Source organism: Mastigoproctus giganteus, chromosome 4 (assembly GCF_048544385.1).
Source record: "Mastigoproctus giganteus isolate SK-2022 chromosome 4, ASM4854438v1, whole genome shotgun sequence".
Classification (NCBI taxonomy): domain Eukaryota; kingdom Metazoa; phylum Arthropoda; class Arachnida; order Uropygi; family Thelyphonidae; genus Mastigoproctus; species Mastigoproctus giganteus.
This window is the reverse complement of record NC_143578.1, coordinates 189341276-189364305: the sequence shown is the minus strand read 5'-3', so window position 1 is coordinate 189364305 and position 23030 is coordinate 189341276. Positions and strand designations below refer to the sequence as shown.

General features: G+C 38.3%; 1 protein-coding gene across 3 annotated transcripts in view; it reads left to right on the top strand.

Moving 5' to 3' along the window:
- LOC150087274 (lipid droplet-regulating VLDL assembly factor AUP1-like) overlaps positions 1 to 5410 on the top strand; it is a 194603-nt gene extending 189193 nt beyond the window's left edge. For all 3 annotated transcript variants that reach the window (XM_090371933.1, XM_090371932.1, XM_090371935.1), the window contains one exon: positions 4958 to 5410. In XM_090371933.1, the coding sequence (XP_090228059.1) occupies positions 4958 to 5098 (141 nt within the window). In that variant the 3' untranslated portion in view covers positions 5099 to 5410. The remainder of the gene's footprint in view (positions 1 to 4957) is intronic.
- Positions 5411 to 23030: the final 17620 nt, after the last annotated feature.

The following is a 23030-nucleotide window of genomic DNA, read 5'->3' as shown; positions in this document are numbered from 1 at the left end:
GATAATGTAGTTAATGAGAAATAAAAACAAAGATTGATAGTCTTGAGAAATACTGGCATAAATATAGATTATGCCATGATGAATGCACAAAAGTTTTATTCAATGGAAGACTGGATGAAGTGCTAGTGCTTTCAGTCATTATATAGTTGTCAGGAAGTTCATTCTGAGAATATGGGCATAAATGAGTTCTGAATATATAGTTACAAGAATAGAATACCTGCTGGACCAAGGGTAAATTGTCCACTGAACTAAATACATAACCATAGCATAATGGGTAAATTAAGCTCAAGTACTGGAAAAGGCAGTGGCTATACATAGGTGCTACGAAACAGCAGAAGAGGACTGCAAAATTTGTGGCAATGCAAAATAAATTCTGGATAAATAATGTGCCTGAAACTCTGTGTGAGATAATCATTTACATTACTGATGATGAACAATAGGGCTGTTCTTTTTTTCTTGAAATATCAGTTAATATTATTCTGTGATTTAATAAAATGTGAGTGCATAGTTGAAGGTAGGTCCAGAAAAGCAAGCATAAGAATTATGTCAGGGCATACCCTTAAGCAATAATTAAATTCAGTTGTATTTCTAAAATAACAGGTATTTTAGGGATGATTTCAGGTGTATAATAAGAATAACAGTTGAATGTGGACATCACTATGGAGTTCATCAATAAGATATAAGGTTGAATTAGGGTAGAAGACATCAGATTTTCTTATGGTTGTGAAATGACATTAGATCAGGGGGAGTTTTAAAGTGAGCTTCCAGGGTGTACTGGGGCAGTTGAATTCCAGATGCAGAAGTGGTCGAGTGCTCTACTCCTTTGTTAAGAAACAATCTTGAATTTCACTAATATGCAGCAGTAGAAAAGTGGTACAACTTTGTTTTGAGAGGGCTTCTTATAGAAAAATTGACCTGAGGATTAGTTTACAGGCTCACTTTCGGATCTTGGACTTTAAATCAAGGCTTTTGAAAGCTGCTGTGTGAACACCAAATTTCTTCATTTTGGTGTCATTTTGTCTTGCCTTGTTCTTGCAATGAAAAAACTGACCTTTCTGCTAAAACAACCATAGGATCTAATCAGCACATCTTTTCACATTCCTATTATGGATTATGATGCTTTATAAAGGCTCAGTCATGAAGCAATAACAAGAAATCTGGTTAAGCACAGGAGAGTAATCATGTTGCTTGTCAGATTTCTTGCTATTGTTTCATGCAATAGCAAGAAACACATTTCTGCTAAAGGTGTACTCGTGCAGGGATCTGGAAATACAAAGGATCTACATAAATAGGAAAGTTCTTATATGCATCTGTGCTGAAGGCTGGCAAACTTGAAATGATGTATCTGGAGGTTCAGGAACAAAGGATAGAGAGAATCTTTCCTTTCATTGGGAAAGGCTGGCCAGTGTGGCTGGCTGTGTTGGGGTGGGATGAATATCTTTGCTAGGTAGGGATCTCTTGAATTATATGTCATGGGTGCATTGGAGTATGGGCAGTCAGTTGGAGAAAACTGATAGGTAGTATGTGCATTGGTGGTCTGCTTACTTGGCTGGATCTATTGAGATATCATGTATCTGGAGAAGGATGGGAGATGCTGACCTCTGGTTCGGGTACTGGCAAATTGCTGAATGAATGTTGAAGAACCCAGGGATGTGTGAGCATTGAATTTTCCTCCTGTTTGTTGATGTTCATGTTTGCAGTAGGGCTTCTTTGCAGTTTGTCTATGGTAATGTTACCTCCAACACATGAGATCCAGCAGGTTGAAGCAGTGGTTTTTACAAATGCTTTGAAGAATAGTGTCACAGTCTCCTAGTGTGACTGTCATGCTCCTTCATCCTTGAGTGGGATTTGTGATACAGCTGGCCAGTGTAGCATTTGCCATATTGGCAGTTAATTTTCAAAAGATCAACTAACATGTATTTCTGAATGTATTTGTATCATATATTTGATCACTGCTCACTTCAAGACAAAGGTACTATTTGATACCAAATATCTATTTGCCAAGCTCTGTACCCCACATATCAAAAATCTTTTCTCATATGGACACTCTTTAGCTAATCTTATCAGCCATTACTCCTCTTTGAATCTTTTCAAGAACAATCTTTTTTTTTCTTCTTTTTTCCCTCTTTTTTTTAATGCTGTCTCACAGTTGCCTTATGCAGTAGAATTATAACTTACTTACCTCTACAAGCAAACTATTCAATAAATCATTAACAGAATACCATGGGCTTCCATTGCTGTGTATCTGCACTTCACAGAGAACTTTGCCTTTGTCCCTTTCTTCCTCTATTTTGAATTCCGTCTGCTTCAAATATAAAGCTATTTTGGGTTTGTTATTTCCCAAGTATAAAAATTTGCATTTTGTATCATTAAGATATAATTTCTATTTATCTTATCATTCTTAAAGATTATTGAAGCCATTTTACTACTTGATTCTGATCATTAACTACTCTCCCTAATCCTGTATCCCTTTGTAAATGTCATAAGGAATGGTTCAAGCACTAATACCTGAGGGAACTCCCCACTTCTAACTCGAATATATAATTAAATGATTTTCATAATTGAAATATTGGAGGAAGTATGAATTATAAATAAACTTTTGCTGGTTTTTATTTAGTAGGATATAAAATTTGAGTCAGTATATGGTATGCAGACTGCACTCAGGAAGAAGGGCCGCTGGTGTACACCACCTACCACCAAAAAAAACTTGCATATATAAAAAGAATTCTTACAAACAGATAGAAATCATGAGTGAATAAAATTTAATCTAAGGTTAAAATATATTTAGCTATTTTAACTATATGAGATTTTCATCATTAGTGTGTGCATCCTTTGCAACTGGAAACATGGATATCTGATCCAACATGCTTTCTCTGTATTTACCATTCAATAATACATGTTATGTACAAAATCTTCCCTTTCATCATTTTCTAAATTAACTGTAACTACTACCCATTCAAATTATGACTATAATTAAAACAAATAGATTATAACTTATCGTTTTGGCCATCATTACCTGTACTTCTAGCCTGTTCTGTAGAGTGGCTTGTAATTAGGTCCTAGTCTCCTTTTTTGTTCCCATCTCATTACCTGTCTGAGGATCTTATCTCAATTTGTTCCAGCTTACATAGCAGTCTCTCATGTGGGACTGAGCCAAATGTCTCTCTAAAAAAGTCCAGATAAACAATGAAGAGTTATTTTGTGCATTAAACTAAGTGATAGTCCATAATAATTTACAAGATTAATATAACAATACAGACTGTGTTGTGTTACTCAGAGAAAACCATTTATATATAAATGACCCTGTATTGCATTCTTAACCATTGACTCCATGATTTTCTCTACTGCTGAAGTCAGGCTCACTAGTCAGTAGTTACTACTTTGTTCTTGGAACAACCTTTATGAATTGTGGATACAATCCATAATGCTTTCCCAATCTAGAGGAATTACCCCTGGGTCTAATGTAGCCTTCATGATTAACTTTAATGGTTTGATGCAGTCCACCTCAAAGCCTTTACTCACTTTCAGGCTGAAGTTTTTATAGTAAGCAATCCTCGTTAATTTCCACATTGCTGATTTCAACTTGACCTCATACTTTTCTACCAGGTGTGTGCAGTTAATATAATTAGTTCCTATATGAATTTATAATGCTTTATTTACCCCCCCCCATTGAAAACTGACAACTTGTTAGTAACATCATTTGTTCAGAGGATCAACCATTATGGCAATAAAGCAGATTTTAATAATAATAATAATAATAATAATAACTAGGAGGCTTTGCCCCCTGCACTTGCTTATTTTGATAAAATAAAATAAAATACTTACAGAAGCTTTCAATTCTGTGTATCTCTTCCTCAGCTATGCATACATAAATACGTTACTACATCTATATAATATCGGTGTAGATACTCCTGCACAACTCTTAAAAGAAAAACTATGATCGCAGTGTGAAAGGCATCATTTCGTCTGTATCTCATATTGTGCTCATCCTTCGTAAGTTACAATGCATTGCACTATCTCAAATAAGTAATGCTTCAGTAATTGAGAAGACTATTGTCACTTATTCTCAGTGGGCTTCACCACCCAGACAGCACCTTTTCAAAGCTAGTTGGCTTTTCATCGGTGGGTGCCTTTCACACTACAATCGTAGTTTTTCTTTAAAAGTTGTTTATGGTGTATCTACACTGATATTATATTGATATAGAATCTTAAAATATTATGCCTTGTTGCATTTAGTTTATTTAAATAAATACGTTATATATGGAAATCAAGAATAGTACCACGTGATCAGGTTAGATAAACATAGTGCGTGACCACGATTAAACAGAAGTTTGTTTTACTACAGTAAAACAAGCTTCTGTTACTATTACCACATAATCCGCATCTCTCTTCTCTCATTGGCTGAATAAATATCATTAGGAGGAAAATTATTTTAATGTATAGAAAGAAAGATAATAATCATCATTAAATTTATCTCCTAACGAATATTTCCTGGTTCTAGTCCACCCGTATTTACTGTAAAAAATGTTACCCATTTCCCCTAACATTAGAGCCCAATAAAATTATTCTTCTAGACTAGAGTGGATACTTCTTCACTCTTCTTCCTCTCTCGCTTACTCATCAACTCACTTTCTAGGACTGCACCAAGTTTTAGTTCACTAAAATTAACATCTGAAATATAGAAAAGAATCATCATTTGAACTAGGATGCTACTATAAAAGTGACCTTGGAAGAGATGCCATAGGTTTACAAGCAGTTGGCTCATGGTAATTATATGCAGCCACTCCCATTTGAGTAAATACAGTTTTGTTGTATCAATCTTGTTTTGACTCTCTTGTATTAACCATTCTTGTAAACCTTATAAAAATATCACATAATTATATATAATTAAGAGTAATAATGGTATTTTTTTTAAACCTAACTTGGTTGTCGTAATTGTAATCCCTGTTTATTTTAGGACTTTCACCCTCTGAAAACTGCTGCAAAATCATTTGGAAAAACCCCAAAGGAAAGAATGTTTTCCTATCAAGAAAGAAAAGCCCAACTTCTTGAAAATGCACGAAAGCGTTATAGGCAAAAGCATGGTAACATGGTTTGATAAACAGGAAAAAAAAATCAAGTTTCTTAATTTTCCCAAGGGACCAGGTGGTGAAGGACATTAAACATAAATTTCTTTATTTATCAAAGCAATATATTTTTATGAGACAAAAGTTCACAAACTATGAAAATAAGATCAGCTTACCCCAACATTTTAGATGGCAATGAGGCATTAGCAAGGAATGTTGATGTACAATATTTACACAAACACAATAAACAGACAATTTTTTCCAAAAGAATACATTTTCTATGAAATGTCTCAGATGTGATTTCTTTATAATTTTGCTTTCGTTAGGGGGAACTTGCCAATTTTGTAATGGAAAATTTGTTCATCCTATTTATCAAAAAAAGGTAGCTTTTATTTTGAAATTTTTATGTATTAATTAATATGGTTTGATGGCAGATGTACATTGTTCTCATCTGTTGTGCAAATTCTTTCAAAGATTTTACAATAATATTCTGTATAAATAGATTTTTTTATTTTCAGATAATGAATATTTTCTGCTAGTGCAGATTATTTAAAAATTTCTTTCTTTGAATTATGTCTTACAGTGACTGTTAAAATTTGAGTATATCACAGATTCATAATACTAAATGTGTTTCTTAATGTGCTATCTAAATGCATTGAAATATGTGAATATACTTTCACATATTTCAATGCATTTGTGCTTTTCTTTTTTTTCATTTTGTTATCCAAAAAATTTGTAAAAATAGTTCGCGTATCATAAAGCCACAACTTTGTGTTCATTTGTTCTTACATGTGATTGTTTTTTGAAAAAGAAGTTCACTTTTGAAAGTATTTCTCACATGCAAACATTATGATCTTGCATGCATTATATCTTTAAAAAATTCAGGTTTTAGAAGTCGTATATGTGCATATTAATTGAAGGTTAATATAATTTAATCAGATGAAGTCATTAATAGGTGCTCTGTATCAAACAATTCCTATCAGGTTAAAAATCTTAAATAAGTACTTGAAAATTATGTATAAAATATTTGTTTTTTTATGTGGTCTATTTTTAAAAACAGACTATTGAACACTTATAACTAGGAGGAAATCAATTCTAATATGCTCTATACTTTTTTATACTTACATCTCATTCTTGAGATGTGTTTCAAAATGTAAATTTAAAGACTTCATTGCTTTACTTTAAATAAAATAGTTTTTGACATTGTTAGTATTTTTGGCTCTGAATTTTTAACAATTTTTCCTCTCCCTAGAGGTTGGTAAGAGTATTTTTCCATTTCACTTAGGATATGCAGTAAAAAAAATTAATAAATAGTGCTTACTTATTTAATATGCTTATGTTACCTGAGATTCGGAAAATTATGTTGTTAGAAAAATGGATTCAAGTCAGAAGTAAGATGTTCTCCATTTAATTGTTTCCTGTAACCTTTATAATGTTATACAATACTCACTACATTGGATGTTCCATATTCGACAAAATCTCAAATGCTACTCCGTAAACTCTTAACAACAATTTCTGGCTGAAGCTAACATCTTGGACCTTTTTGCCAGTGATGAGTTTTTCTTTTTTTGAGGCTTTTTCATTACGTCATCAGTTTGTTGTCTTAGCCTTCACTGCTTTGGCATTTGAGGATTTGTTGATATCCTATGCTATACTGGCTAAGTGCTCTTTTGTATATCCCTAAGAAGTTGGAAGGTTCCACAAAAAAAAAAAAAAATAATAATCATAATAAATAAATAAGCATATACAGTAAACTTTTTAAAACCTTGATTTTTAAAAATTTACAGACTTTACTGGAGTAGTAGTAGTAATGGCAAATGATGCAAAACAGCAAGCTTATATAGCATCAGCTAAAAAAAAAAAAAAAAAAACCACGGATCACCTACCTATATCATCCAATAATTTGTCTAGCTCTTCCTTGAATTTATTCAACCCATCCACTTCCAACAATCAACCACCTGCTGGCTGAAGGTAAAAACTTCCCACACATCTATCCTGCACCCATCCTTCCTGAACTTGAATTTGTGCTACCTCGTGTGTAGTCTCAGCAAGTGGAAGATTGCCATTAACATTTAGCTTACTCAATCTATTCAAGGCTTTAAACACCTCTATCAGATCTCCCTACAGGTGCCTAGTCTCGAGATGTTGCAATTTGCAGAACCGAAGCCTTTCTAGGTAAGAGCACGCTTTTGTTCCCTTTGCCAATCTGGTTGCCCTTCTCTGCACTTGTTCCAGTAGATCTACATCCTTTTTAAAGTCAGGCCTCCAGACCAGTACACAATACTTAAGATGTGGCATAACCATGGCCTTATACAAAGGGATAATCACTTCCTTATCCCTGTTAGCAAAATTTAATATATCATTGACAACCCCCATGGGTTGTCCTGGCAGCATGTCTGCACTGCTCAGAGAATTTCATATCTGACTGTACAGTTCCCCCCAGGTCTTCACACGTTCTCCACTACCCTGTGTAGTACCACACACTTGGTAAGTTACTCTGGGATTGCTGCTACCCATATGCAGTGCCTTGCATTTGGCAATGTTAAACTTCAACTGCCATTTCTCAGCCCATCAATCCAATTTTGCTGGACCTTGTTGCAGTATTACCCTGATGAGTGGTTGAGCAGTTTTGAGTAAGCACTTTTCAAATGAATATTAAGCACTAACAATGAACTTATTTGCATCTGTAAACATTTATAAAGATGAAACAATATTGGTAGTGGTTACAGATGTAAATAACAATTCAATTTGTTAAATATAAACAAATGACAAAGTCAATATTAAACAGAAAATACCATCTGTAATGTCAGTTTTAAATACATGCCTAGAACAGTATTGTAGACAATATCACTGAATTTGTTTCTGAGAAAAAAATATTTTCACATTGCAGTAAATTCCATTTTTATTCTCCTATGCAGTGTGTACATGCCATTATATTGCCACCTTTGGTCTGTGGACTCGTGCTGTTTTTACTGTACTCTGATTCTCTTACCGTCTTCAATAAACTCAATTGTTTATTGAAATTCAATAAACAAAAAGATTCAATATTTGGTTATTGAAACTCAATACGCCTGAGACAGAGCCATACCCCAGCAGCATTGCAGTTTCCAAGATAACTCATATTAATGCATCTTGCACTGACTACCAAGCCATGATCAGCCACTTAACAATATCATTTTGCACTGAATTGCATACATTGAATTCCTGTGTATCTGCTTTTATATCACATAGTATACGAATGTGTGACTTTATTACTGAAGGGGTGCTCTGTTTCATGAAAAAGGTAGGCGTATGTAATAAAGTGGCCACTTATTTGGTCTTATTTAAATTATATAGTTAGCAGAACTATACCCTCATATTTTTTTGGCAATCATTAGGATATAATAAGCTAACTAATACAAAGGGTACTAGGAAAGTTTTGCAATACAGCTTTGTTTATTTAATTTTTTCAAAGTAATTTCCTCTACATTCAATACACCTCTCCATCCTCCGAAACCAATCTTTAAACCAGTTCTGCCAAGTTTCACTAGGGAGTAAAGCACACTCGTTGTCCCAAGCCCGTAGAAGGTCCTCATCACTGGAAAACCGCCTCCCTTTTAGCTTCATTTTCACATGCGGGAACAGTGCAAAGTCGCAGGGAGCAAGGTCTGGACTGTAGGGAGGGGTGCTCGCGAAGTTTCAGTCCTGTCGTGGTCAAATATTCGGTGCAGGCTTTGGTGCGGTGAGCTGCAGCATTATCGTGATGGAGGTACCAGGTGTCCATTCTTGACTTTGGCTGCAGGTTCTTCATAGATCCAATGACTTTAGGCAGGCATTGTTCAGTATACCACTTAGCTGTGACTGTCTTCTGCGTGTCCAAAACGACACGTTCCACAATTCCACTCGATTTGAAAAATACAGCTATCATTTTCTTCTTTACAGATCGGGATTTTCTGACAATTACTGGTGTGTCGTCATCATCAAAGACCCAAACTTTGTTTTGAGCCTTGGTCGGCAGATCATAATAGTACAGCCAAGTCTCGTCACCTATCACGATGTTGTTCACATACCGAGATTGTCCCTTATCAAACTTTTTTTAACATCTCCCGGCACCAAGTCACACATCGTGTCATCTGCTCTTCAGTCAGTTGATGCGGCACCCAGAGAGAACAAAGTTTCTTCACGTGCAAATGATCTTGCAGAATCGTACGAATTGCTGGTGCATTTAGGCCCAAAGTATCCTCTATCTGTTGGTAGGTCACTCGCCTGTTTTCGTCAGGCATTTTCCTCACAGCAGTAACGTTTTCCTCCATAACTGACGTTCGTGGCCTTCCCGGCCTCTCAGAATCCTCCAGAGTGAAATTTCCCCTTTGGAATTCTCTATACCACCTGAATATCGTTGTACGATGTGGACAATCATCACTAGTGCAAGAGTCATTTCTTCTAAGCACTGGTCTATGGTTAAACCTTGGCACCTCCGTAGCCAGGTGGGCAGGAGCAGCAGTGCGTAGCACACGCTTCTTGATTAGACCGGGGTTCGAGCCCGTGAGCCACCAAATATGGAGGATGCGGAAAGGTCAGGGAATGACCACCGCATATCCCCGGAGCAATATGGCCTTAGTTGCTAATGCTCCTAAAAAAAAATAAATAAATAATGGTTAAACCACGCATGAAATTATACCGCAAAACTGTCCTTATCTCATTTCGTGACCACGATGCCATCGCAAGCACTTTACACTCTCACTACTAATGAATAACTGAGCCCATCGACTTGGCGCGGCGGCTACTATGCACGTATGAACATGTCTCAACATGCAGCAACAAGCAGCTTCCTGTGATTCATTGTTGCGTCATATTGCAAAACTTTCCTAGTACCCTTTGTACAATAACCTTAATACTCACAACAGCACAAACTTTGCCTTTGCAAAAAGTGTTGCAGGCATGTTTTTTTTTTTTCTTTTTGGAAGTAATGCAATTGGTAGATCAATATTTCTGGGATATAATCACATCATAAAAATATTAATCTGCTGCCATTATCTCATATTTTAAATAAATGGCAGATCAACCTTTTCATGATGTCATTTGTTTGAAAGTATTGCAATACTTGGGAAACTTCTGAGGACTGTTGTATTAGTAGTGGCAATTGATGCAAAAAAAGAAAGCTTATAGAGCATCAATCAAAAAAAAAAAAAAAAAATCCCATTTCACCTATCCATCCCCTTCAATAGTTTTAGTTCTTCCTTGAATTCATTCAAGTTATCCACTTCCGCAACAATTGATCTACGTTTGTTCCAGCAATCAACCACCCATTGTCTGAACTTCTGCACATCTATTCAGCAACCATCCTTCTTCAATTTGAATTTGTCCCCTCAGCATACTCTCTAGATGCTGCAATTTACAGAACTGAAGCCTTTCTTGGTAAGAGCACCCCTTTGTTCTCCTTGCCAGTCTTATTACCCTTCTCTGTACCAATTCCAGCAGCTCTACATCCCTTCTAAAGTGAGACCTCTAGACCTGCATGCAATACTCAAGATGTGGCCTGATAATTGCCTTATAAAATGGGATGATCATCTGATTATCTCTGCTAGCAAGATTCCTGTATATTATTTACAAAACTCCAAGAGCTGTCCTGGCAGCCTGTCTACACCGCTCAAAGAACTTCATATCTCATTGCACAATTAGCCCCAGTTCCTTTTCATTTTCCACTAACCTTTAGTTAGCCCCTCAGCTCAACTTTCCTAGATACTATTGCAGCAGCATACTGTCATTAACAACCCTGCCAACCTTTCTATCATCTGTAAACTTGGACATTAAGCCTAATATACCTTCATCAATATTATTGATAAATATAGAAAACAACGATAGTCCCAACACCAAACACGAAGAGCAGTGTCCATTGATTACCACAATTCGTCCCATGCGTCTTCTTCCACTCAACCAACACTTCATTTATAGCAGCAACTTGGCCTTAATGCCACACTTCTTCAATTTGTATAGTAGTCTTTTATGTGCAGCAATGTCAAAAGCTTTTGTGACAACCAAGTGTATGATGTCAAAATTATTTTTTGCTTCATTTGTTTGTGACCGCATCAGAGTATTTTCAAATTGGACAGACAAGATTTCCCCTTAACAAATCCATACTGTCTGCAGTATTTAGATGGTCCTGCATTACTTCTTTAACCAGTAACTCCATTATTTTCCCTGGAACAGAAGTTAAGCTAACAGGTCTGTAATTACTCTGTAAAAACTTGTTTATACATAACTCTAGTATCTATCTTTAGATACATTGCTTTAAATCTTAATTCATACATGGTGGTTTGAGATTCACCAATCAAGCTTTGGATGCATAAAACCATGAGTCCCACTTTTAATTAGGCTTGGATTTAATTGTAATTCATCATCGAAAAGCTGGAATTTTAATCCCACTAGAAAGTTTAAACAACTTTTGAAATTGCAGGTTTAACAGTCGTATTCTTTAATTGACATCAACAAAAACACAGTGTTTTTTTATGAAATCACATCGAATCATTGGGGTGGATGGGATCGATCCAGTTATATTAAAAGAGGCAGCAAAGAAAGTAAGCAAACCCTAACCCATAATTATGAGAGCTTCCTTGGACTCAGGGGAGGTACCCATGGACTGGAGATGTACAAATGTGACCCCAAGGATCAAAGGGTGACACAAGTAATTACAGACCTGTTAGTTTAACTTCTGTTCTAAGTAAATTAATGGAGTCATTGGTTAAAGAAGTAAGGCAGGATCATCAAAAGGGAAAGTCTTCTCTAATGAATTTGTTTGGATACTGCGATGTGGTCACAAAGGAACTGGATACAAAGAATAATTTTGATATCTTAGGAAGGCTTTTTTTGTTGCTGTACAAATTGGAGCAGTGTTGGCATTGCAGGCAAATCGCTGTTATGGATAAACAGATAATTGAGTGGGAGAAGACTGTGGAAATCAATGGACACTGCTCTTGGTGGACTAATGTTATTAGTGTAGTTCCCCCAGGGTTCAGTGTTGGGTCCATTCTTGTTTTCTGTATTAATTAATGATATTGATGAAGGTATATCAGGCTTAATGTCTAAGTTTGCAGATGATACGAAGGTTGGCAGAGTTTTTAATGACAGTATGCTACTGCAACAGGACCTAGACAAAGGGCACAAAAGGTGATATAGTTGTACACGTTGGCACTTAATGATATTAAGAGTAGGAGACTGGCGGAATTACTTAACAAGTACAGGTCACTGTTGTAAAAAAAAAGGCGTGAATTAGGGTTGAATTTGAAAGTGTCTGCAATTCTGCCCAGACATGATAGGAGGGAGTATATGATGAGAGCCCTGTTGATCAATTCGGCCCTGGAACGATTGTGCAAGACTCAAGGGGTAGAATTTTTTCAGCCTGGTCTGTACTTGTTAACAGGAGAGACTGCTTCTACAGGGATGGGATACACTTAAATAGAAAGGGTGCAAGAATGTTTACTGATGCTATCGAGGCAGTGTTCGGTGGGTCGGAAAACTGCTAGATTGGGGGGATACAAGGACTAAAAGATTAACAGTAGCCACTGGCAGAGGTGAAAGTGATTCTTGCACTGCTTCTATTGGAATGAGCAGCAGCCTGGAAAATAAGATGCAGGATATTTCAGAGACTGCTGGGAATCATTGGGGTACAAGTAAACACGTGGGTTGTGTTAGGGTAGCTAAGAAAAAGAACAGGAGCATGTATATTTGCGTGTACACCAATGCTAGGAGTTTGGTAAATAAATTTGATGAATTTGCCAAAGCATCAAAGGCAGATATTGTTGGGATATCAGAGACGTGGTGTCACACAGATATAAGTAATGCAGAACTGGAATTTGGGGAGTACAACATCTATAGAAAGGATAGACAGGATAGGAGGGGTTATGCTATTAGTTAAGAAACACATAAAATCCAAGGAAGTGAAGTCAGTCGACATCGCTGGCCAGTGCAGTGTCAAGTTAGTTTGGTGTGAGCATTGGGAGATCAAAATTGATTGAGAGTAGGAGTGTGCTATAGGCCTAATGACTCTGATGAGTATAATTAGAAACTGTACTGGGAAATAGTGGGCCAGTAAATCAGGGAGTCTTATAATGGGGGATTTTAATTTCCCAGATATTGACTGGAATTTGTGGGTTCGTCACTCACACACTAGCAAGGCTTTTCTGGATTTATTGGATGATTGTTTTCTACAGCAGCATGTTCGGGAGGCAACTAGAGGGAGTAATACTCATGATTTGATTATCAGTAGTGATTCTTCGTGCATTAAGAATCTGCAGATAAATGAACTACTAGGTGGCAGTGATCACAGTGTGCAGAAGTGGGATTTACTCAAGGAGGTAACTACCATCAGGGGTAAAGGGAAGGGTTATTGCTTTCGTAAAGGTGACTACGATGGTCTGAGACAGTATTTAAATTCTATACGGTGGGATCAACTGATGATGTTACCAACAGCAAACTCAAAATGGGAAGCATTCAAAGAACTTATCTTGGAAGCTACTAGGCTTTACATACCAACTAAGAAATATTGTTCCAAGGTTCAGGCCTAAATGGATGTCAGATGAACTAATGAGACATATGGCAGAGAAGAAAAATGCATGGGATACATATTAATTAACACGTGACACAGAAGCTTATGATAGATATAAGTTGATCTGTAACCAAGTTACAAAGGAGGTTGGGCAGGCGATGGCAGATTACGAGAAATCTTTGGCAAAGGATGCAAAGAAAAACAGCAAGCAGTTCTTTACTTATGTACACTTTAGAAGGAAGGGGATGAATCAGATTGGTCCACTTGATATCGATGGTTCAACTGTTCATGATCCTGCTCAGGTAGCTAACAAGCTAAATCAATATTTTGCATCTACATTCACACATGAGTTATTCAGGAAGGGGAATGCCATAGATGAAGTAAACACTGGCAGTGAGCTAGATGATCTTGTAATAATTGAGAGTAAATAATTGAGAGTAAAGTGGAGGAGGAAAAAGATAAATACAAGAAAGGCACCTGGGGTGGATGGGATCTATCCAGTTATATTAAAGAAGGCAGCAAAGGAAGTAAGCAAGCCGTTAGCCATAATTATGAGAGCTTCCTTGGACTCAGGGGAGGTACCCACAGACTGGAGATGTGCAAATGTAACCCCAATTCACAAAGGAGCATCAAAGGCTTACACAAGTAATTATAGACCTGTGAGTTTAACTTCTGTTCCAAGAAAATTAATGGAGGCACTGGTTAAAGAAGCACTGCAGGATCATCTTGACAAGAATTCAGTTATAGCTCAGACACAGCATGGTTTGGTTAATGGAAGGTCTTGCCTGACAAATTCGATTGGATACTATGATGTAGTCACAAAAGAATTGGATGCAGGGAATAACTTTGATATTATATATTTTGATCTTAGAAAGGCTTTTGATACTGTTGCACATGGAAGACTGCTGCACAAGTTGGAGCAGTGTGGCAAATTGTTGCTATGGATAAAGAGATGGTTGAGTGGCAGAAGACAGAGAGTGGTAATCAATGGACACTGCTCATCGTGGACTAATGTTATTAGTGGAGTCCCTCAGGGTTCAGTGTTGGGTCCATTGTTGTTTTCTGTATTTATAAATAATATTGATGATGGTAAATCAAGCTTAATATCCAAGTTTGCAGAAGATATAAAGGTTGGCAGGGTTGTTAAGGACACTACTGATGCTATGCTGCTGCAACAGGATCTGGAAAAGTTGAGCAGATGGGCTGAGAGGTGGCAAATGTAAAGTACTACATATGGGAAACAGCAACCCCAGAGCAATGTATCAACTCTGTGGTACTACACTGACAGTGGTAGAGAATGAAAAGGACATGGGGGTAATTGTACAGGCGGATATGAAGTTTTCTGAGCAGTGCAGACGGGTTGCAAGAGTAGCTCGTGGTATCTTATCAATGATATACAGGAATATTTCTAGTAGGGATAGGGTGGTGATTATTCCCTTGTATAAGGCAATGGTCAGGCCGCACCTAGAGTACTGTATACAGGTCTGGAGGCCTCATTTCAAGAAGGATGTAGGGCTGTTGGAACGAGTACAGAGAAGAGCAACAAGGTTAGTGAACGGAACGAAGGGTTGCTCTTATGAAGAAAGGCTTAAGTTTTGCAAATTACAGTGTCTGGAGATTAGGCACCGGTGAGGTGATCTGATAGAGGTGTACAAAGCCCTGAATGGCTTGAGCATGCTCAATGCTGATGGAATACTGCCTCTTGCTCAGAATAATCACCTGAGGGGACATAAATTCAAATTGAGGAAAGACAGATGTAGGATAGATGTGCGGAAATTTGCCTTTAGTCAGCGGGTAGTTGGTTGGTGGAACAGACTTCCATCCCTTGTTGTGGAAGTTGATAGCCTATATAAATTTAAGGCTCAGCTGGACAGGTATTTTGAACGAACGGAGGGGTGAAGTGGAAAGTTTTTTTTTTTTTTTTTGGCTGATGCTGCATAAGCTTGCTTTCTTGCATCATATGCCTCTACTAATGCTAACATTTGGAGCGAATGGATAGGCACTTGAAAACTAGTTTGTGCACATCAAAACTCAAGGGGACATACACAGGTTTACAGGTTTATTTTTATTTGGAGAGTGATTGCTGAACTTCTCTTTTGCAGCTTTACAGAAGTACATTTCATGCTCCTTTGATGCTTGTCTCTTACATGTTAGAACACTCTATGGAAAGTTTTTTTTGCTGATGCTGTATAAGCTTGCTCTCTTGCATCATATGCCTCTAATAATGCTAAACTCAAATTCACTACATCATCATGAGTTTGGTACACATGTATAGACAGCACATTGATTAAAAGATTCACTATTTAATATCATGAATTTAATGACTAATATATATATCCATAGTCCTGAATTTTTCTGAAATTCTCTAGGAATCCACAAATTCTTTATAGATTCTTATAATAGACCCAAATTTAATAAATAGGTTTTATTCAATGGAAACTCTTTATAACTTCCCACATGTTATAGCATGTGGGAAGCTAAATTCCCTTGGGGAATTTATTAGCATTAGTAGAGGCAGATGATGCAAGAAAGCAAGCTTATGCAGCATCAGCCAAAAAAAAAAAAAAACATTTCCATTTCACCCCTCCGTTAGTTTGAAATACCTGTCCAGCTGAGCCTTAAATTTATTTAGGCTATCAACTTCCACAACAAGGGATGTAAGTCTGTTCTACCAAACAACTACCCACTGGCTAAAGGCAAATTTCTGCACATCTATCCTACATCTGTCTTTCCTCAATCTGAATTAATGTCCTCTCAGGTGATTATTCTGAGCAAGAATCCCATCGGCATTGAGCATGCTCAAACCATTCAAGGCTTTATACACCTCTATCAGATCATCTCGCCGGTGCCTAGTCTCCAGACACTGTAATTTGCAAAACTTAAGCCTTTCTTCGTAAGAGCAACCCTTTGTTCCATTCACTAATCTTGTTGCCCTTCTCTGTACTCGTTCCAGTAGCTCTACATCCTTCTTGAAATGAAGCCTCCAGACCTGTATACAGTACTCAAGATGTGGCATGATCATTGCCTTATACAAGGGAATAATCACCACCTTATCCCTGCTAGAAAAATTCCTGTATATCATTGACAAGACACCATGAGCTACTCTTGCAGCCCATCTGCACTGTGCAGAGAACTTCATATCTGCCTGGCCGCCTCCGTAGCCAGGTGGGAAGGAGCAGCAGTGCGTAGCACACGCTTCTTGATTAGACCGGGGTTCGAGCCCGTCACCACCAAATACGGAGGATGCGGAAAAGTCAGGGAATGACCACCGCATATCCCGCAGCAATATGGCCTTAGTTGCTAATGCTCCTAAAAACCAAATAACAAATATCTGCCTGCATAACCACCCCCAGGTCCCTTTCATTCTCTACCACTGTCAGTGTAGTACCACAGAGTTGATACGTTGCTCTGGGGTTACTGTTTCCCAGCAAATGAAGTTTAACATTTGTCAATGTTAAACTTCATTTGCCACCTCTCAGCCCATCTGCTCAACATTTCCAGATCCTGTTGCAGCAGCATAGTGTCAGTAATGTCCTTAACAACCCTGCCAACCTTTATATCTTCTGCAAACTTGGACATTAAGCTTGATATACGATCATCAATATTATTTATAAATAAAGAAAACATTAATGAACCCAACACTGAACCCTCAGGGACTCCACTAATAACATTAGTGTCTTCTCCCCCTCAACCATCCCTTTATCCATAGCAGCAATTTGCCTCCGATGCCACACTGCTTCAATTTGTGCAGCAGTCTTCCATGTGCAACAGTATCAAAAGCCTTTCTAAGATCCAAATATATAATATCAGAGTTATTCCCTGCATACAGTTCTTTTGTGACTGCATCATAGTATCCAATCAAATTGGTCAGGCAAGACTTCCCCTTAACAAAACCATGCTGTGTCCGAGCTATAACTGAAGTCTTGTCTAGATGATCCTGCAGTGCTTCTTTAACCAGTGCCTCCATTCATTTTCCTGGAACAGAAGTGAAACTCACAGGTCTATAATTACTTGTGTCAGCCTTTGATCCTACTTTGTGAATTGGGGTCACATTTGCATATCTCCAGTCTATGAGTACCTCCCCTGAGTCCAAAGAAACTCTCATAATTATGGCTAAGGGTTTGCTTACTTCCTTTGCTGCCTCCTTTAATGTAAAATAATCCACCCCAGGTGCCTTTTTTATGTTTATCCTCTACAATTACTCCTCCACTTTCCTCTCAGTTATTACAAAATCATCTAGCTCACTGCCAGAGTTTAACTCAGCTCTGGCATTTCCCTCCCTGAATAACTCCTCATGTGTGAATGTAGATGCAAAATACTCATATAGTTTGTTAGCCACCTGAGCAGGATCTTCAACTGTTGAACCATCAATATTCAGTGGACCAATCTGATTCATCCTTTTTTTCTAGAGTTTACATAGGTAAAGAACTCTTTTCTGTTTTTCTTTGCATCCTTTGCCAAGTATTTCTCATAATCTGCCTTTGCCTGCCTAATCTCTTTTGTGACTTGGTTACAAATCAGCTTATATCTATCATAGGCTTCCATGTCACCCATTAATTTATATCTATCCCATGTATTTTTCTTCTCTGCCATATCTCTCATTACTTCATCTGACATCCATTTAGGCCTAAACCTTGAACAATATTTCTTAGTTGGTATGTAAAGCCTAGTAGCTTCCAAGATAAGTTCTTTGAATGCTTCCCATTTTGAATATGCTGTCGGTAACATCATCAGTTGTTCCCACTGCATAGAATTTAAATACAGTCTCAGACCATCGTAGTCGCCTTTGCGAAAGCAAAAACCCTTCCCTTTACCTTGGTGGTAGTTATCTTTTGAGTAAATCTCACTTCAGCACACTGTGATCACTGCCACCTAGTGGTTCATTTATCTGCAGATTCTTAATCTGCAGATAAATGAACATGAAAAATCACTACTGATAATCAGATCAAGAGTATTACTCCCTGTAGTTGCCTCCCAAATATGCTGCTGTAGAAAGCAATCATCCAGTAAATCTCAAAAGCCTTGCTAGTGTGTGAGTGACCATCCCACAAATTCCAGTCAAAATCTGGGAAATTAAATCGCCCATTATAAGACTCTCTGATTTACTGGCCCACTCTATTTCCCTGTACAGTTTCTTATTATACTTATCAGAGTCATTAAGCCTATAGCATTCTTACTCTCAACTTTGATCTCCCAATACTTATGTCACACCAAATTGACTCGACACTGCTCTGTCCAGCAATGTCAACTGGCTTCACTTCCTTGGATTTTATGTATTTCTTAACTAATAGCATAACCCCTCCTCCCTTCCTATCCTTTCTGTACACATTGTACTCCCCAAATTCCAGTTCTGCATTCCTTATATCTGTGTGACACCATGTCTCTGATATCACAATATCTGCCTTTGATGTTTTGAGCAATACCTCAAATTCATCAAATTTATTTACCAAACTCCTAGCATTGGTGTACACGCAAGTATACGTGCATGTGTTCCTATTTTTAGCTAACCTAACACAACCCACGTGTTTACTTGTACCGCAATGACTCCCAGCAGTCTCTAAAATATTCCACATCTTGTTTTTCAGGCTGTTGCTGATTCCAATAGAAGCAGTGCAAGAATCACTTTCACCTCTGCCAGTGGCTACTGTTAATCTATTAGTCCTTGTATCCCCCCCCCAAACTAGCAGTTTTCCGACCCACCTAACACTGCCTCGATAGCATCAGCAAATATTCTTGCACCCTTTCTATTTAAGTGTATCCCATCCCTGTAGAAGCAGTCTCTCCTGTTAATAAGTACAGACCAGGCTGACAAAAATTCTACCCCTTGAACGTTGCATATTCTTTCCAGGGCCAAATTGATCAACAAGGCTGTTATCATATACTCTCTCCTATCGTGTCTGGTCAGAATTGCAGACACTTTCAAATTCAACCCTAATTCACTGCTTTTTTTTGAACAGTGACCTGTACTTGTTAAGTAATTCTTCCAGTCTCCTACTCTTAATATCATTGGTGCCAATGTGTACGACTATATCACCTTTTGTGCCCTTAAAAGATGATATCCACTGTACAACGTCATCAACCTTTGCCCCTGGCAGCCATACTCTGGGCCTGTTCCACCTATCCTTTTTACAAAGCATGTTGCCCATTTCCCTGACAATAGCATCTCCAATAACTACTAGTTCCTGTTGGACCAGTGCATTCTGCCTTGGGGGTTGCTGCTTGCATGATGACCAAGTGTAAGCTCTAGCGTTGATGTGGGCAGCTGAGAGTTTGATGGGCCCTCAATTTAGATCCCCGAGGGCATCCACCCTGTCCTTCAAGCTTTCATATAGGCCCACAACAATGCTGAGTTGTCGCCTGATTTCCTTACATCGCGCACACACAAAGAGATCCCCCATGGGAATATCATGTCCTATTCCCGATTGATCCACAAACATCATGCAAGCAGTGCATTTTAAAAGGCTGTGATTCAGAGGGCAACTGTGCCCCTCAGTTCTCCCCTGAGCCACAGCACTCCCATTAGCTTGATCCTTTTGCTTTGCTGCTCTGGTCTGAGTCATGATGATTTCGATTTAATATCAATTTCAGTACAAAATTATAACCCTAAACTTGTATCCCAACAGAGTTATAACGCTATATATATTTTTCAGTATCGAATATTATTAGCATTAGCATTAGTAGAGGCATTTGATGCAAGAAAGCAAGCTCATGCAGCATCAGCCAAAAAAAAAAAAAAAACCCACTTCCACTTCACCCCTCTGTTTGTTCAAAATACCTGTCCAGCTGAGCCTTAAACTTATTTAGGCTATCAACCTCCACCACAAGGAATGGAAGTCTGTTCCACCAACCAACCAGCCGCTGGCTAAAGGCAAATTTCCGCATGTCTATCCTGCATCTGTCTTTCCTCAATTTGAATTTATGCCCTCTCAGGTGATTTTTCTGAGCTAGAGGAAGAATCCCATCAGCATTGAGCATGCTTAAACCATTCAAGGCTTTATACACCTCTATCAGATCACCTCGCTGGTGCCTAGTCTCCAGACACTGTAATTTGCAAAACTTAAGCCTTTCTTCGTAAGAGCACCCCTTTGTTCCATTCACTAATCTTGTTGCCCTTCTCTGTACTCGTTCCAGCAGCTCTACATCCTTCTTGAAATGAGGCCTCCAGACCTGTATACAGTACTCTAGGTGTGGCCTGACCATTGCCTTATACAATGGAATAATCACCTCCTTATCCCTGCTGGAAAAATTCCTGTATATCATTGACAATACTCCATGAGCTACTCTTGCAGCCTGTATGCACTGCTCAGAGAACTTCATATCTGCCTGCACAACCACCCCCAAGTCCCTTTCATTCTCTACCACTGTCAGTGTACTACCACAGAGTTGATACGTTGCTCTGGGGTTGCTGTTTCCCATGTGTAGTACTTTACATTTGTCAATGTTAAACTTCATTTGCCACCTCGCAGCCCATCTGCTCAACCTTTCTAGATCCTGTTGCAGCAGCATAGTGTCAGTAGTGTCCTTGACAACCCTGCCAACCTTTGTATCGTCTGCAAACTTGGACATTAAGCCCAATATACCATCATCAATATCATTTATAAATACAGAAAACAATAATGGACCCAACACTGAGCCCTGAGGGACTCCACTAATAACATCAGTCCACGATGAGCAGTGTCCATTGATTACCACTCTCTGTCTTCTCCCCCTCAACCATCCCTTTATCCATAGCAGCAATTTGCCTCCAATGTCACACTGCTCCAATTTGTGTAGCAGTCTTCCATGTGCAACAGTATCAAAAGCCTTTCTAAGATCCAAGTATATAATATCAAAGTTATTCCCTGCATCCAGTTCTTTTGTGACTGCATCATAGTATCCAATCAAGTTGGTCAGGCAAGACTTCCCCTTAACAAAACCATGCTGTGTCTGAGCTATAACTTAATTCTTGTCCAGATGATCCTGCAGTGCTTCTTTAACCAGTGCCTCCATTAATTTTCCTGGAACAGAAGTTAAGCTCACAGGTCTATAATTACTTGTGTCAGCCTTTGATCCTCCTTTGTGAATTGGGGTCACATTTGCACATTTCCAGTCTATGGGTACCTCCCCTGAGTCCAAGGAAGCTCTCATAATTATGGCTAAGGGTTTGCTTACTTCCTTTGCTGCCTCCTTTAATATAACTGGATAGATCCCATCCACCCCGGGTGCCTTTCTTGTGTTTATCTTCAACAGTTTCTCCTCCACTTTACTCGCAGTTATTTCAAGATTCTGTAGCTTACTGCTAGAGTTGAATACACCTCTGGCATTCCCCTCGCTGAATAACTCCTCATGTGTGAATGTCGATACAAAATATTCATTTAGTTTGTTAGCTACCTGAGCAGGATCATCAACAGTTGACCCATCAATATCAAGTGGACCAATCTGATTCATCCCCTTCCTTCTAGAGTTTACATAAGTAAAGAACTCTTTGCTGTTTTTCTTTGCATCCCTTGCCAAGGATTTCTCGTAATCTGCCTTCGCCTGCCTAACCTCCTTTGTAACTTGGTTGCATATCAACTTGTATCTATCATAGGCTTCTGTGTCATGTGTTAATTTGTAAGTATCCCATGCATTTTTCTTCTCTGCCATATGCCTCATTAGTTCATCTGACATCCATTTTGGCCTAAACCTTGAACAATATTTCTTAGTTGGTATGTAAAGCCTAGTAGCTTCCAAGATAAGTTCTTTGAATGTCTCATTTTGAATTTGCTGTTGGTAACATCATCAGTTGGTCCCACTGTATAGAATTTAAATACTGTCTCAGTCCATCGTAGTCGCCTTTACGGACGCAATAACCCTTCCCTTTACCCCTAATGGTAGTTACCTCTTTGAGTAAATCCCACTTCAGCACACTGTGATCACTGCCGCCTAGTGGTTCATTTATCTGCAGATTCTTAAGGTACGAAGAATCACTGCTGATAATCAAATCAAGAGTATTACTCCCTCTAGTTGCCTCCCGAACATGCTGATGTAGAAAACACTCATCCAATAAATCCACAAAAGCCCTGCTAGTGTGTGAGTAACCAGCCCCCAAATTCCAGTCAATATCTGGGAAATTAAAATCTCCCATTATAAGACTCTGATTTACTGGCCCACTCTATTTATCTACGAGTTCCGTTTATACAGGGTGTTTCAGTTAAACGTTTCAGAACTTCTAAGAGGGGTAGGGTACATCCTGACAACTCGAAATCATATAGCAATGTGGGGTCGGAAATGCTTTCCTGAAGCGGTGTTGTACACAGAAGCACCATAAAGAAAAGAGACCATAAGTGAGAAATCGTTTTAATAATACATGAAAAGAAGCAAAAGGTACATGGATTAAAGTAAGTGTTCGAAGTTTCTTCCACGGGCTACAATGCACGCCTCACATCTCCGACGCATGGACATCCGAACATTCTGGAATA